This window comes from Alligator sinensis, unplaced genomic scaffold (assembly GCF_000455745.1).
Source record: "Alligator sinensis unplaced genomic scaffold, ASM45574v1 scaffold701_1, whole genome shotgun sequence".
Taxonomy (NCBI): Eukaryota; Metazoa; Chordata; order Crocodylia; family Alligatoridae; genus Alligator; species Alligator sinensis.
Genome location: NW_005841915.1, coordinates 3,666,947 through 3,685,238, shown reverse-complemented (window position 1 = coordinate 3,685,238; position 18,292 = coordinate 3,666,947). Strand labels below are relative to the sequence as shown.

General features: G+C 39.6%; 1 protein-coding gene across 1 annotated transcript in view; it reads right to left on the bottom strand.

The window, feature by feature from the left end:
• WDR7 (WD repeat domain 7) overlaps positions 1-18,292 on the bottom strand; it is a 312,876-nt gene that overhangs the window by 204,808 nt on the left and 89,776 nt on the right. The window contains 1 exon segment of the mRNA XM_025198163.1: positions 6,901-7,014. Coding sequence (XP_025053948.1) covers positions 6,901-7,014 — 114 coding nt within the window.

Sequence of the window (18,292 nt, the reverse complement as noted above, 5' to 3'; positions counted from 1 at the left end):
TAGAGGCTCTCAAAACTCTGACCAATAATGTCTTGGTGGCATGGATTATAGCTTCTGTGACAAATTATTACAGCTATGTTACTAGTTTAGCATTTTCTAATGGAGAAGCCATGCTTAAGTTCTTAAAAACCAAATGTAGTCCTCTAAATAAATGTTCCGATTTTCAGAGCACCTTCAGATCACACTGACTTCAGTGTGACTGCATTCTCTTGTGCTTCTAAAAAGTATGCAGCTTTCATAGATTCATAGATGTTAGGGTCGGAAGGGACCTCAATAGATCATCGAGTCCGACCCCCTGCATAGGCAGGAATTCCCCTGCAGTAATGGAAACCCCAGGCAACAGAGCGACCGGAAAGGAACTGAAATACCCTCCTGGTTGCCGCAAACCCGTCCCCTGTTCTGCGTGTCTGGTGTTTCCTGAGCTCAACTCTCCTTCCTGGAGCTGTGGGCTACAAGGTGAACAGCAAAGCTCAAACAAGCCTGTTTCCTTTACACACCAGGCTCAGCTCAGAGCGCTGCAACATCCTTCCTCCTTGCTCTCTGCATTAGAAATAGCAAGTCCGGTCTGCTCTCCCCTGCCTGGGAGACTTTGGCAGCCTTGGGAATCTGCAGCCCCTGTCTAACAAGGATGAGGGTATACTGGTTACTGAAGCTGGCACAGCTGTAGGGCCAACTTGGCACTGAGACCATGAGCCCTAGCTACACCCCCCCCCGCCCCATGAATCACACCGAGTCCCCAGAGACATTTTCCACCCAGGCTCCTTCCCAGACGGGAAGGGTGCAACCTCAGCACAGAAAGGTGCGGCCCAGGCCGTGTGCGACTCAGGGCCCCGCTTTGCTCCGCTCCCCTTCCTCTCCCACCCTGTCCCTCTGCGGTGGGGAGCAGGGAACGGAGCTGGCAGCCCTGGAGAGCTCCAGGGCAGTGACTGCTGGGCAGAGCCATGTGCCCAGCTTTGGCCCGCTACTGCCCCATGGACCACGCATGGGCAGGGCGAGACCCGGACTAAGATGCCTGCCGGTGCGCAGCCATAGAGAAACCCCCACACTGGGAGACCCAGGCCCAACCCAAAGACCTGCTGCCACAACCTGCAGGATGTGGCAGGGACAAGGGCTCATTCTTCCCTTAGGTCTCCAGGCACTCAGCTTTATAACCTTAGGAGCCAAACTGTAAGAAACTCAATTTACAAATGTTGTTTTTCACTTTTTCCCTAGAATGTAATGTGGCATTCTGATTTCCAGTAGGCTAGTTAACACTTTACAAAAATATTATAAGCTATCAGAATATATAATTATTAAGATGATGAATCCCATTTAGCTTTTAAAAAATAAGATGCTATTGTAAAATCTCAATATTATTGGTATGCTGAATATGCTAAGTGCCATGTAATACATGCTTTTAGATGGATGCAGTGCATAAACTAATGCACACACTGTATATAATAGACTTAAACTCTAAGCAATGGAGGTTTCTCACAGTTTCAGAGCTAAGAGAAGTGGGACTTAAGAGGTAAGAGAGGTGGACATGGTAAACTCAATTTATTAATAATTTAAGCTTTCCAAGTTTTTTACACTACCTGCATTTACCTTTCCAGCATCCTTACATACTATGATTGTCATCCAGATGTACTAGTAGTGTCAGGTTAATGAGCAATAGATTTCTTTAAATCTTGCCAAGATGGTTGTTTGCAATGATATGGGTCCCTCTCCAAAGGCTAACTGTATTCAAGAATGTTGGCATCTGCAAGGCACAGAATGCACACTCCAAACACTGGAATCTGAACATTGCGAAGAAATTTATATGCAGATATCAAGCAGGGTAAAGAAGAGCTACATGTGCATATTAAATCATTTCAGGAGTGGAAAGTCTAATGAACATGAACATTTTATAAGTGGAAAAAAGTTTTTATAAGTTTCAATTTAGGGTTCTACTTATTGACAGGAATATAGCTCTGAAGAACGTGTTAAGAGACTTTTATAAACAGCTGGCAGGAGCTATTGGATGCCATGTCATAAAAGAGCTCACAGAACTGAAAAATCTACTCACCTCCCAGTCCTAGCACTGGAGACGCTTATCTGGTGAGTAGGATGCCTTAGTCCATCACATTTTGGTAGTTAAACTTTCCTTGAAAACTTAAAATAGTTCTGAAGCCCTTTTATGTTTGCAAAGAAACCACCTATGTCTGAACAGCAGTGAGTTTGGTTCTCTATTTAATAGGTAGTTGGCTCTCTCTTCCAGCTTAGAAAGATTTCTGTATCTGTGATTTCTACTATGCATATACAGATGGGTAGATAGATAGACAGACAGACAGATAGATACTGACAATGTCCCTATGGAGACACACTGAAGAATAACAGGCAACTAAAATTCTGGAAGTTATCCTGAAGAGCATAAAGCCTAAGTGAAGAAGAGAGATCACCAAGGCTAGGGACAGAAGTTACACATAAACTGGTTTAAGTGATCAGAAACTGGTTTAAACTTGTAACAGAACATAAGTTCAGTGCAAATAAACTCCTATCAAAATGGCTGAAACTGGTTTAAGATAAACCTGGCTGAATGTAGTATCAGACTTAACTGATTTGGGTCAGGCCAATTTATGAAACTTCTGTTCCAGACCTCTTCCTGGTTCAAGTTAAATCACAGTCCCCCAGCATTCCCCGCATGCTTTCCAGCCCAGGGCTGGGCTGTGCTATCCACTCCAGACTGTAGGGCTAGCCCCTCCCCTCTGCTCCCTAGCTGGAACAGTAAGGCTGGCTGACAAGGGAGGGGAAGTGGAGGGAAGCCTAGCTGGCAACGCAGCCCAGTCTGCAAGAGAGGACTGCTCCCTCCACCGCCAGACAAACCCCAGCTGGGGTCTTGGGCCAGGGATGAGGGTTTAACATCCCTTCCCCCATTCAAAATTACTGCTGGGTATAACTGTGGACTACAAATCCCAAAGGTGCCTGGAAGCAGGAAGAGGGAGTGATGAGCAGCCCTGCAGAGTCCTGTTCCTGTAATTCTGGACTGCAAATCCCAGAGACCTTGGGGGTAGCAGGATGATGAAGTGTACACACTGCCAGAGAGCCATACTCTCGCACCCCCTGGCTTCTGGCCTGAGCCACTGCAGGCATGTGGCTGCATTTCCGGAATCAAAAGTAAACGTCTGTTCACTTCTGTTTCAATTTAATTTGTCCAGCTTAGACTAACCTGCGACTGAATTGATTCAGCCTTGGGCTGTATGACTGTCTATACCTGGCCCAAGATTCTGTTTAAAACAAAGTAAAGATGAACAAAGACATGTTAGCAAACATTTTTTGCTTAGTTAAACAGATGTGTTTCAAGTCATTGTAACTTAAAATCTAAGGGCATTTTATAGATGGGCTCCGAGACAGATAAGGGGGGGGGGGGGGGGAGGCGCTTTAATTAGTGCAACTCTGAGAGCCGTGATAAATAAAATCACCCAGAGCGTCATGTGCATCAATGTCCCTATGCTGAAAAACGGTGGCAAATGAGCTTTAGTTTAAAGTGCCCCGCTGCCATTTTTAAGCGTGGGGACACTGATGCATGTGATGCTTGAGTCTGCTGGAGAGAGGTAATTGCCATTCTCCAGCAGACTCAATTAAATCGAGTCTGCTCCAACACAATGTAATTACAGCGTGCTGGAGCAACCTCCCTGCACGTGTATAGGAGCCCTAGAATACAGTGTTTTCAAAATGTCATCTTTTTATTCTGTGTTCTGCAGTCCTGACTACTGAAGCTGGTGGGTGTTTTGACCAAGGAATAAATGCAGGAGATGGGTCGTGGAAAGGTGCAAGTTGCATAAGCAAGCCATTTTATTGGATAACTGAAAGCAGAAGAATCTTTCCAGCCAGTAAAGATAATGTACATAATACTACTGTTTTAAAAGCCTATTATTAAAGAAGGGATGTAGGTTGTAGCCATGTTGGTCTAAGGACATAGGCAGACAAGGTTCCTTGGGGGAATCTCATATCTTTTATTAAAGCATATAGTATATTTAAAAGCATATCCACTTTCCTATGAAATACTGCAGGTGATTTCTTTCCTTCTTTGTTTCTTTCTTTTTTTGTAATGCTTATCACACACAGCAGTGTCTCAGTATTTTCCTGAAACAGGCTTCAGCATTTTTTTAAGTGCCTAAACTAAAATGCCTTAATCTATAAAAGGATTGATATGAAAGTGATCCTTTTAAAAAATTATGTGGATAAATGAAAGTGTTTGGTGAATATCAAGTTAGACTGAAGAAATTCCTGTTGACCACTGCACACTAGCATTTCTTTGTGGAGGCAATCAATAGATATTAGCTTTAAAAAGACAGATATAGAAAGAAGCTGCATCATATTATTTTTAAGATGACAAGGTGAGGTTTAAATTGTCTCAATCAAGACTCAATTTTTTCCATACACTACTTTCCCAGCTGTTCTCTTACAGATATAACTATTCTTTTAAAAAAATGTAATTATATTCAACTGATATTATATTATTTTATCCCAGTTCTTCTTTTATAAGTAAATCACTTTTAAAATGAGTTTTTTTTATTTTTTCATTAGCATTTGTGTCACAAGTGTTCTAAATAAAATAATACAAAAAAAAAAAAAAAAGAAAAGAAAAAAGAAAGAACCCCAAACGTTTACAAAAAAAAAAAAAGAAAAGAAAAAAGAAAAAACCCCAAACGTTTAACTATTAGTGACCTAACCAGAGATACTTAGTGCAGAGTCAAGGCTTTTTACCAGAGCTGGATAGTGGCAATGTTTGGGATCTCCTGGAACTGCCAAAACTCTATAGATAACAAAAAAACAAAAGCAGGTCTTGAAAGTCCCCTTAAGAAAAGGTCTCATCTTCAATCTCTTCCCTTTCCATGCAACAGTGCTTCCTCCAGCACCACCTCTCCTGGCAGTTAGTAACACAAAATTGCTCAGAGTAAGGCTGCCTGCCACTACAGTAACCCTTTCAGGAGCAAGGGAAGAAGGTAGATTCTAGGATGGGGGAAGGGTCAGGAGAAAGAAAAAGTAGAAAAAAAACTGGCATAAAGAAAGAGGGTTTCTGTTTTGGTGGATCCAGATCCCAATTCTACCCTAACTTTCACAAATTTGTTTTCATTTTTCATAATAATGAACATTATATTACATGTGGATTTAACTGTATGTAGATATACTCTTGTGTACATTTATATTTGGCTCCAGAATATCAAAACGTTTTAATAAAATCGGCACATAATTATACTACTATTAAATAATGTCCCAAATTAACTCCTATGAACTAGAAATATTGCATATTACATATTTTAACTCAGGATATATACACACAGGAAATATTAACTGAACAGCAACTTTTCTTTATAAATGATAAAAAAATGAATATATATATTCATTTATATATTATTTAATTATTAAATTATATATTAATTATTTAATTTATTATTAATTATTAAATTATATATACAGATATATAATTATTGTGAAAATAAGATAGCTTATCAAGAAAACTAATGATTATTTTGGCCCATAACATCATACTGCATACATATTCCAAACACGGGATACCTCCAAAATAAATATATTGTTCTTGATGCAGCGCTCTCTCAGTATGCCTATCAGATTTTTCAGCAAATAATTTATACAGGCTTCTAGTCAATAGAAATAAATATAGTTTTTTTAGACCCTCACAAAAATCTATATGTAGCTCAATCAAGTCACAGAATTTAAAGGTATCTTGCACAATCCATAAGCTGCAGCATGTTAGCTGCTTTGACGATATGCTAAAAGAAGTCTTTTTTAGTTATTTAAATTCTGGGGATATTGAACAATCTTCCTTTTGGGTATGCATCATGTAAACTGGCATAAAAAGAATAAATCAATTCAAGAAAGAAATACTGGATATTTAACACATCTTTTTTTTACTATAGTATTATATTTTTACATAAACAACCCAAATTCTATGATCTTCAGCAGCTTTATACACAAAGAAAAAACCCTATAAAAACAATCTACAATAGTACTGTACATCTTTAAGAAATAATTGATTGTCTTTTGTAGCTGTAATTCAGAACTCTCTGCTTCTGAATCATTAAAATGATTTCTGTTCACTTCTGGTTACTTTTCAAAATATACCACTTCAAAAGAATCTAGAAGTAGTTTCTTAGGTACCAAAAAACCCCTTAACAATAAAAATAAATTAATTCTCTCAGCACACATTCTAGCAAAACATGAGATATGGAAAAAAAACCAGGAGATCTCATTTAATTAGTGAAACACTGGTTACAAGTGGAGCAACTCCACATGTAATTACGTTTTTTTGCAATTGTCTAAAAATATTATTAGGTTCTCTTAACTTTTTTCCAGTAGAACGTTTCAAATGGAAATAGGTTGTTAGATGGATTCAAAGGAACTAAGATAACAAATTATAATAAAAGACAAAGCTAACTGGTATCAGCAACTCACAATTTGACAACAATCACTGACTTTATATATTTATATCGCTGACTTTACCGACTACAAAAGAGGGCTAGTTCTTGCTTCATAGTTCAGCAATCAGACTACAAGTTAATATTGTCAAATCATAACCAACCTATGCCCATTCACTAAATGCAAAGCACGTACATTTTCTTCCTTTTTTGTTTTAAGCCACAAAACCTTTTTCCTGTATAAAAACGCTATATTTACCCAGACACTTCACACTTAGAGATAGCTGTTTCTTTTGCAACGGTATTTAGCACTATCTGATTTCTAGATTTCAATTCTACTATTAAAACAAAAATGTCTCAATTCACAAATATACGTACACTTAGCATGTTTATTTTGTAAAGGGTTCTGTTTTAACTTTTTGATCCAATTAAATCTTCTCTAAACATATAGATACAAAATATGGATAGAACCATATTTGTTATTAGATATTTTCATGCTGACCTGCTGTGATGTCATCATCAACCAGATCATGCTCTTCTTCTTGAACTTTGGCTTCTGTGCTGGATGAATCTGGACTTGCAGTACCAGTCTGAATAGCTTCTGCTGTCACTCCAGCTGAAACAAAATTATGTTTTTAGCTGTTTTTTAAATTTACTTTATTCTGTATTTATTTTTCAGCTAATCACTTGCTACTACTGATCATATATGCAATTTTCTTTTATGTTAACACGCTTCCCTATGGAACCTCAACAGCAGTGGCAGAGTTAGTATTTTCTATTTCCCCTAAAAACAAACAAACAAACCCAACACAAAAAACCCCAAAACACACGCTAGTAAGGCCTTTTGTAACTTCATCTTTGCCAAGCCATCTTTTTCAGGCGTTGCAGACTGCACGTATAGAGCTTTCCTACAAGACTGTCTTTACAGGAATTTCCATTTCTGGGAAAGATGCCAAATATCTAAACACAAGAGCTGAAGTGCTCTACTTAGCTACAAAATACAGAGTTGCAGTAGGGGCAGCCACAGCAGCAGCTTCTAAACACTTAGTATTTCTTTGATAAAGCTCAACTTTCACATACAGGTATCACCTCAAGAGCAAGGCTTATCTCTCCATGTTCATGGCAGAATTTGCCAACTCAGCTAAGAGTGCCAACAAGAGTTCCAGTTCATGCTGGCTGCAGTATTTGGATTCTTGATGTCACCAACTCATTCTACACAACTGACATCAAAAGAGTAAGGAATATATCACTGTTTTCTTCCAATGTGCATCTCAATTCAAAGAGAAGGGAAATGCAAAATGAGTCGTTTCCCTTCTTTCCCACTGCTACACTTGTGGCAGAAGACTCCTGCTACTTTAAGAAGCCGGCAGGCTAGTGCTGGGGCAGCCTGCAGGTGTGGGTAGGCATGATTACAGAGTCATCTGATCCTGGAGGAAGGCTGGGCTTAGGTAGGATATAAGCCCAAACCTGAGCAGATCCAGCAGTAACAGCTTGGAGCCTACTGAGGGGATCTCAGCAGGATGGCTGCAGCTCCAGAAGGTCAGGTTGGAGAGCACAGCAAGAAGCAGTTTGGAGGTTCGGGGTGGAACTAAGGGGAGGAGGAGGTTCTTAGAGACCCAGGGAGGGGCTGGGGGCTTGGACTGAGGGGCTGAGACTGTGGGACAAGAGAGGGTCCAGGAGCCTACTGAGAGGCTTCAAATGTGGGACCAGTGAGGGTCTAGGAAACCTAGAGGAGGGGCTAAGTGGAAGAAAACATTAATGAGGATGCCATCTGCAAGGCATAGGGCATGGAGTAGAGGAGGAAAGGAGCTATGCAATTAGCCCATAAGTGCTACCTGGCAGTCACTTAAGAGCAATTTGGGAAGGCCTGGGGCAGCCTACCTCACATCAAAGCAAGACATGAAGACGTGGCAGGAAACTGAAGGAGTGATTGCCCAGAAAGCAAGGGCTGCAGAGACTCCAGGGACTTCCTAGCCAGCCCTGGAGAGGCACCCTGCCACAGTGCTAAGTTTGGGTAGGGCTGATGGGGGATTGGTTGTTGCTGTTTCTTCGGTTTTTGGGGTATTCTTTTGTATTTTGGTTTTTGTTTTTTAACTCTACCATCTCCCAAATGACCTCCAAGAAGACTGCTGTGGAAGCTTGGAAGCAGTGGGGAACAGGGAAGCCCTTCCCCTGAGTCAGCTCTATATAGCCAGGGATCTTGCTAGCTGAACAGATTGTTATAACTCTGGCTTTTTGCCAACTTGAGGTCCTTAATCCACCAGAGAGATAGCACCCATCAGTGAGTGATCAGTGTCAGTGAGTGCCAGATTTCAGCCAGTGCTCTAGACAAGAGTCTTTATATTCTATATGACATGAAAAGCCAGTGAGTCAAAAACTGTAACCTGTGGATTATCACAGGCAAGCAAATCACTTGTTGCTGGTCATATATGGAAATCTGCCTGTTTACATGTTGCTGGGTACTGTGTCCATGTCTTTCTCACTCCTAAATCCTATTCAAGAAAAAACACCCAAAATACAACATTTAATTTCCTAATATTTTTCCACATAAGCAGTTACTATTTTTCCATAGGTACCTGTCATAACTGGCAAATGAAAAGACAAATAATTTATATAATTGTGAACAGATACAATCCAGAAGATCTATCAAAATGCAGTTTACCCAACAAAAAGTTTGAGAGCTATGCCTGAAAGCCACTCAGTCCCCTATACTTTTTCTCTTTAATAAATTACTTGGCAAATCAAATATGCATTAATAAACAAATGCTAAAAAATGTTCTAACATAATTCTAATACAAAATAAGAGACTTTTCTCTTTAATTATTCTACATGCCATTTTATAACAGTATCAGGAATTGCATACAGGTGACATCTGTGTTGAGATAAAACGTTTTAAAAACATAGTAGGTCATAGAAAATTTCTTCCAATTTTCAAACCTTCCTTTCCTTTACAACAACCCACAGAAATATGCACACTCTAAATAAATAAATAAAAACTGAGATGCATTTCAAAGTGGGCTAAAAATGTATTAGATTTAGGGTGCCTGTACATGTGCAGTGAGGCTGCTTCAACGCACTGCAATTAAACGTGATTAATCAAGTCTAATTGAACATGGTAATTACCGTGCTTCAGCAGAATCGTGTCATGTGTATCAATATCCCCGTGCTGCAAAATGGCAGCGGGGGCACTTTAACTAAAGCTCATTTTATGAGTTTTAGTTAAAATGCCCTCGCTGCCATTTTTCAGCACAAGGATGCCGATACACATGACGCTCCAGGCGGTTTAATAGAGTGGCTCCAGGAGCATTTAATTAAAGTGCCTTCTGCCCCGCTCCCCAGGAGCACGTCTATAAATGCCCTTAGATTTGTTCTCCATGTTCCAAAACAGACAAATATATTATTTTAAAACAGAAACTATTCTTAAAGCATTGATATCTTTCTTATGCACCTCATGCACCCCCAGTTGAGAAATGGATTATATATTTGTGTTAACCATAAGAAAAGTAAGAGCACCACCCACAACAGAATTTGTAAAACCTATAACTTGGAATTCATATAAAAGATTAGACTTCAGGGCAAAAGATAGTTTCTAATTATTAACAATTGCTACATCAGATTTTTTTGGGGGGGGATAATTTATTCTGTAGCTTCTGGTGTTGGCTACTGCCAAAGGAATATGGGACTAGGTAAGTACCTGGGCGAGTTCAGTACAGCATTCCTTCTGTATCTCTTACGAGAAATGGGAGAAAAAAATATTCCTACGCTATATCTTTTGTGTAAACATTTTTACGTAGAGGTATATTTTGATTGTATTAGGTGAGAAAAACAAGACATGCTACTTGACACCACCCAAAACACAAAATAAAAATACCCATAAGAATAGTTTAATCAAAGGCAGTGGCACCCAACCTTCCTGCCGTGCAGACCAGAGTGGCTGGGTGTCAGGGAAGCTGGCTGTATTCTATTCATGTACAACCATTTCAAAATCAGATCTTAAAGTAAAAAAACATGAGTCTATCCATGGACTGCTTAGACACGACTCTGCTGACTACTAATCATCTACTAAACTGAAGGTGGGAGACCTGCCATTCCCATCATCTCATCACCATTTTATACCACTACAAATCTTGCCATTTTAATTCCAGTCCTAAGCACTCTTCTGATGCATGAGCATTTTTCTCCACAGCTTCCCCATTTTCTCCTATCTTTAAGTTTTACTAGCTTTTCCTTTCAACATTTACTCTTCACATTCTTCCTATTCCCTGCCTTACTCCCTGTCCCCTCAATCTCTCCTGCACAACAGCTACATTCCCTAGTGTACATGCACACAAACAGTTTTTGTCTAGTGTCTTCCCTTTCTCTTCGATGTTTACCACCTCCTAACTGTGGCCATCTGTCTGGTAGGTAGGCAACTGCTGATCCTCTAGATCATGGTGTATGCACAAGATGTGTAATCAGCTACTTGATGAATCTGTTTGTATAGAGTCCTGAGACCACCAAATCAAGATCTTTGACACGTACACCTAGGCAAGAGAATGGAAAAGTGGAGACTACTGTCTAGTAACAGCATAGAAAAAAATAACCTCAAAAGGACAGTCTCACACCTAATGATAACAATTGCAAAGCTATTTTTGCTATGGGTAATCTAACATTTTCTTTCAACCTTGGCAAGAGGAAACAGCACCTATCTTAGCTAAGGGAGTATGCAGGCACATGCAGATACACACATTCCTTGTCAGAGGGCACGTTGGTTCAATGCTTACAGACAAATAAGGCTGCTCTGCAACCAGGACTTCATGACTCGTGTTGCACAAGTGGCACGTGGTCCTCTTGTTTATATGTACCTACTTTCCTTAAAAAACTAAAAAAAAAAATAAATAAATAAAAAAAGACATCTCTGATGCATCAGAAAACATACCTGGTGTGTTTCCCAACACCTCTCCCAGGGCTAAAGCAGAATTTGCACTGGAGGATTTAAATTACTGCTTAATCCTGACAACTACGTTGGTAGCCTCCCCCAAGATTGAAATTTTCCCTGAAGCACTACACAGTCTCTATCATTGCATAACTGGTGAAATTAGTAGGAGGATCATAGACCGGTAAGGTTGGGCTGGATGGACCTCCTAAACAGTTTACACAGACAACACATCCATGGTCTTCTGTTAGTGAGTCATTAAAGGTGGCCTTCCATTTAATACATGCCGCAAATACATTAACTTATTAAAGCTACAGAGAAGGGGAAACCTCTCTCCCAGTGGTCCTTAACAACCTGACCAGAAGAAAGTTCCTTCCTGACCCTGAAGTTGGCACAATAGGAAACAAAACACAAAAGAGGGGGTGGGGAGAAATCAGACATAGAAAAAAAGAGAATTCTCAAAGAAAACTTAATAAGAGCACGTACTCCAGTGTTTTTTATATAATAATTGATTAAATGCATTTTAAATGTGAAAAAGATTGCGAAAACTTGAATGTGTTTAAGTACGAAAAATAACGTACTTGACCCAATGGAAAACTTAAGTGAGATTTCACCAATACATGTGAATCCTCTATTAGTTGTAATATCAAAATCCTGTGCAATATTTAATATAGCATCCTAACCCAATTAGTCATTTTAATGCACTATTTGATGCATTAATATGCAGTACAGTATTATTCTGGTTGTGTTTTCATGCTCTTCTAATTCAATCCTTGGAAGACTAAGAGATCAGCTATATGTATAAATAACTAACTCTGGGGTCCAATCAAGCTATCCTTACTCAATCAAAACTCTTGCTGAAAATCAATGGAAGTTTAATTGAGTAAACTCAATTAATCAGGCTTTAAATAAAACTTGTAAAAGATGTATATAATCTATTAGAAATAAATTCATACATTTTGGCAAAAAAATTATATTCCTCTTCAAGCCTTGATCATGTTCATTTTATAAGAAGCGACAATATGGATTGCTATTCATATCTGAAGCCATTTAAAGATGCTCATAACATTTTTAAACAATTTATTTTCATTTATTTGGATTAATACGGCTGCATTTTACAACATCCCTAATTAAAACACAATATAAGCAACAACCTGATATGTTTACCTGAATAAATTGGGATTTAATAATATGGGGAGCATGAGAGTGTCTAGAGTTTATTTTCAGACAGAATTTATTGGAAACAGATTTCTGCAGTGACTGACCAGCACTGCCCCACATTCCCTGCAATCCTTATGACAGACAGACTGCCTGCTTCACATTAATTCACTTCACACCATTTCTATCGATCCACCGCCAGTTCCCTAGTCTCTTTGCACACATTGCCTGTCTGGCTGCCTACATCCACATCAGCACATACACACAAAGGCCATAGAAAGATAACCTTTTGCTTTCCGTTAAAGACACAGTAACCATTTTTCTATCTGCACTAACATCACAGACTTAAAAATAAACCAGTCTCTCTGTTGCTTAATAGACAAATCTACTACAAAAAGATTTCAAAGTATCCCCATTATACAGTCTGGGGAATGATCTCTTCAACATTTTAAGGAAAGTTTTATTGGCCAAGGATAAAATGGAAACAATGAGACAGAACGCTAAACAACATTCTGTAAGAAAATCCCTGTGAAATGGAACTTAACTTGAAGAATGCATTTTACGCTCAAGGCTGGCTTCAGTCCTTTATCTTTAAACATAGATAAAAAGTACTATTTTCTAAAGTCTATACTAGATCCCTTCCCCAGAGAAAATACACGACAAACATTTTTAATGCAACATCCGAGAAATAATTTTACAAACTGAAAACAAGGCATAGAAAACATGATGAGTGCATTATAGCTGCACAGACTTATCTTAGTGGGCAAAAAACCTGCTGCAAAGCTTAAACATTTTCCCCCACCTGAAGAGCTGAAAAGTATTAATGACGAAACTCTTTCTGATGCTTTTAAATTCATAGCATGCACTTTTACACCCATTCCCGTTTGATTTGCAGTCAACAAGCTGACAATGCCAATTTTGGATTTAGAAGACCTATATAAAAAAAGATTTATTGTTCAAACTGCAGTGTGTTGTGAAACTAAGGCTAATCCATCCTAACACTTGAACTCTAATTCATTTGTTCCAGAAGTAGCTGCAGAAGCAGCCTAAGTGCATTTAAGGAGGGGGCAGTGGAAAAAATGGGGTTCAACTAATGCAAGTCTTTCCCCATAAGCTCACGAGACCCAGAACTGTACAAGGAAACCCCATTTTCGGTGAACTAGAACAAATGCATTAGCCTCTCTAATCCTCAACCCTGTAGCCTCGGGGAAAGAAACTACAGGGGGAGCCAGAAAGAGACAAACCAATACATTCAGTGGTAGAAGTATTAACTGGATGTTCCCTCTCCTGTCTCTCTCCCACCCCAATCTCAAATTCTTCACTCCAATCTACCTCCACTTCGATTCTTCCTTTCTCCCTTCCCCTGGCTGCACACTTCCCGTTCCCTTTAAACCTTCCCTCTCCCTTCCCTTATCTTACCATTAAAGCCCTCCCCACAAAAAAAACTCATGGAATTAACATGATGCCTGTTGGCTTATAATGCTCTTCACACCTTCTGTCTATTATACCCCTCATCTGTCCTATTTTAGACTGTAAACTCTTCAGGGCAGCAGCTGTCAGCTACATTACATTTGTAACACTGCCTAGCAAAATCTGGAGACAGTTTTGGTTCATCTTTGGATAGCACTGTAGAAACATTAATTATGCATTTATTGCTGTATAACAACAAATTTCCAGGAATGTAAATTAAGAATTACACATTTCAACTGAAAATCCACACACAGAAAGATCTGTCCCATAAACTTCAGCATACTATACTTGTTATTCTAAAAAGAGAAACATACTTAGAGGATTACCATTAATGCCCATATTATGCAGAAAGGCAAGACAGGGTGGCACCTTTAAGACAAACTTGTTCAAACTAATTCAAATGACTTAGTCTTACATAAGGGCGGAGGCTGCTCCGATGCGCTGGAATTCCAGCATGTCGGAGCAGACTTGATTAATCGAGTCTGCTGGAGAGTGACAATTGCTGCACTCCAGCAGCCTCCTGTGTCTCGTGCATCTGTGTCCCTGTGCTTAAAATGGCAGCAGGGCGCTTGAACTAAAGCTCATCAAATGAGCTTTAGTTCAAGCACCCCTGCCACCATTCTTAAGCACAGGGATGCTGATACAGGAGACACAACAGCACTTTAATTAGAACGATTTTCAAAGTTGGTCTAATTAAGGCATCACCCCCTCATCCCCGGAGCATGTGTAAAAAAAGTGCCCAACAGTATCACTCTGCCCTGCCTTCTGCCTAATACAGTTAATTACCACCCTGTCCATATTATGTACTGAATTAAAAAAAAATTATGGATATGAGAAAATACACTGTTCTACAAGCATTGACTAAATCTGGAAAGATGTCACAAAAAAGACTACCTCATATTAGGAGAAAACATAATAAATTTCAAATATTTCATTTGAATTTATTTTAAAATTAGCCAGCACCTCTAAAATAATAAACATTTAATGTGTAAGTAGCCGGGTTTATGTTCTTTTGGTAAGCTGCTGAATATTATTCTTACTGGCAACAAACGCTATAAGATCCAAAACAGACATTATGGCAGTCATTTCTTTACATTCCAAACAAGGTGCCGGCTACTTTACAGTTTTTTATTTTATTCATTTCAACCCTAGACTTTTTTGTTTGGCAAGAGCAGACTGTTTCACAAAGCAGCTAGAACAAATTAATAATGATGGACTATTACAGATATCTATTCTATGTTTCAGTAGGTTCTTATACCATGTTCAGCACCATAATATTTGAACATCTGTCCCAGCAGCCAGTGGGAGTGTTCGGGTTTTAGAGGGTGGCCAGGGGTAAAAAGGTAAGAAAGGTTTATTGACTTAACAAACACACAATTACGTGTAATATAACAAGACAACAATGACAGACCATAACAATTCGCATCAGCAACTTATCAGCAGTCCCCTCTGATGCCTGATGTACAACAAGTTCCTCTTCTATAAAGCTCAGCAAAATCAGGCATCCCCGATCTGTGCTGTCCAAGGGGTACCAGGAAGAACCCTGGTATTCAGTCCTCAGGCTTCAAGATCCATGGGCCCACCGAATCCAGGTCAGTAGCTAATATCTAAATTGGTAGCTTCTCTTACAATGCTGCATCTCCCTTCTGATAATTTCCGGATGTGCTAGCCAATTTATAACTTTTGAGCTATGCTGTGGACTCACAGCCATTCACGACGAACTTTCCTTATAGATTTCATATATTTCATAGACATTAGGGCTGGAAGGGACTGACTAATAGCAGTACTAGCCTTTGCATTTTTCTGATAAGGTTAATTTTAACTGCGCCACTACATACAAGGCCTTACTACTTTCAAGGCCTCACTACATACGTGGTCTCACTAATCTTTGACTTTAATTAAGCTCTTAGCGGCAACAAACAGCTCACAATACATGAATAAACAGCAAGAAACACCTGGTCTAATCTTCACCGCGTGTTCAGCAAGCACCTTAGACAATTTTCAGCTGTCACACTTCTCCAGCTAGCATATTAGTAATATGACTAACATCTGTCACAAGTAGCTTGTTCCCTCATCTTCTATCCAAGAGTAGATACATGTGGTCCGGCATCTTGTTTTGATACAGCATTTCTTTTTTGTTTGCTAAAAACAAACTGTTTCAAATCATGTTTGTCAAGTGTTATTCTACTATAACAGTGGTTTTCAACCTATGGCCCAAGGACCTCCGAGGATCAACACACTATGTCTAAGGGTGCCATGAAAGATGGTTATGATCAATCAAAATTATGCAATTCTCCCATGCTAACAATTCAAAAGGATCTGCGCATCCATTCAAAATTCCAAAAGGGGTTGCAACTCCATTCAAAATTTTTTAGGGGGCCACAAATGAAAAAAGGTTGAAAAAAATCACTGTTATAGTAGAATAAATTCCATAAATTATTCTAGAATAACATTAATAAGTTTCATTTAGTAAGGCACGGTACATAAACATACACAGAGCAAACAGCCTGCCTGATGATTTTAAAATTTTTAACAGCTTTAGAGTGCACATATACAATTTAAGTATAAATATGTAGACAGAAGTTTTCAGTAATCACCTATAATACATACATAAAACAGGGCTACTGCCATGAACTTAACGGGCTCAGGAGTCTTGCACAGTTTCTTGAGTTTGTTTTACTGATATGACATGCACCCTCTATGCAGAGGTAACGTCAAGCTGTTTTTAGTCTTATTGCCCTTGTGGTTATATGCATTGTGGTACTTGATATAAACTATATTTCTTATTTGTTATTATAGGGTCAGAATTACAAAACAACATGATGACTTCCAAGTGATAACAAGTTATCTTGCACCTGAGGAAAGACTGAAAAGTAGTAATCAGCATCTGACAGAAGTATGTTTATTCACAAAGAGTCCATCCCAGACTTTAAGCTTTTAAAGGAGAAAGCCTAACCTATGCAACACGTAGGAACAGGAAGAACATTTCTCACAATAGAGGAAATTAAGTGAGAGATGGCATCTTAGTTTAGGCATGCTGGATTAGTAATCTCCACATCAAAAAGGAGGCACATATGCTCCTGATCTTACTCGGATCAGGTAAAACTTTTTGGCTGGTAAACATGCACCTTTCTTTGGGAATCCAATGGAGGAGGTACGCAAATAGCCAGATAAACAACTGTTCTTAACCATGCCTTGACAACATGGTTTGGTCTTCAGTTTTTCATGGGACACAGGGAGATGCTGAAGTCCCTCAGCTAGAAAGCCACGTCAAAACAGCATTCTTGGATTTAAGGTGTTGGGTAAGAACAGATTTCTGTTCCGATGTTTTCTTTTGTTTCTTTATACTTAATTCCCTTCAGTATCTCAACACATGGTTACAGATTTCTTATACTTGATCTCATTTTCAACCTATTAATTAGAGGCCAACTTCTAAAAGGAAGATAAAGCAGGGAATCTGGAGATTCGCTGGATTCATCAGATTATACAGTCCCACTAAACAAGCTATCTAACAAGGGTGATGCAAAAGGTGAGAAAAAAGGTAAACTGACAATTAAATGAATAACGGGTAAAGGCATAAAGTCTCATTTGGGGAAACATTTGAGATGACATGTTTCTCTCTCTCTTTCACGCTCTGTTCCCCCCCTCCCCCCCCCACACTCTCGTACACTTGTCTAGTTTTAGAAGATGGTCATCTAGAACAGACATGCTCGACCACCAGCCCACAGGTCAAAAGCCCAACCTGCAGAGCCATCTCATCTGGCCTTTGGGGATCCCTATGGGCCTGGAAATTTGGTGAGGGGAAGGGGGGCAGCAGTGGCCATTAATACAGCCATTCTCCACTGCTGTCTAATTCCCCAATCCCAAACCCCATACAATCTCCCTCCCCCTTGCAGGGCTGAGCTGAGGCTGGGCCATGCCCCCTTCCCCCTTGCGGGGACAGGTCAAGCTCCTTTCTCCTGTGGGGCTATGCTGGGGCTGGCCTGCCCCTTACACTCCTCTGGAAGGCTGGATGGTATCTGCCACACCCACCCCAGATGCCAGATCTGGGCCACTGACTGGATTCGGCCCACAGAGAGACCAGGTACTGCCCATCCGGCCCACCAGGCAAAAAGGTTGGGCACCACTGATCTAGAACGTTAAAAGAAAAACAAGGCTCTCATCTAAAAATGAAGATGTGATTTGACTACTGAAGAAATGAGGAGAGATTGCTCAAGGCCCAGACATTGCCTTGAATGACTATAGAAATTCATATTAAAAGCTACCACCGTAGCTTAATGGCTGAATCTGCAAACAGTTAAAGAGCTTCCTGAATCCCCATAAAAAAATGCATTCTATTTAGAAACAATTC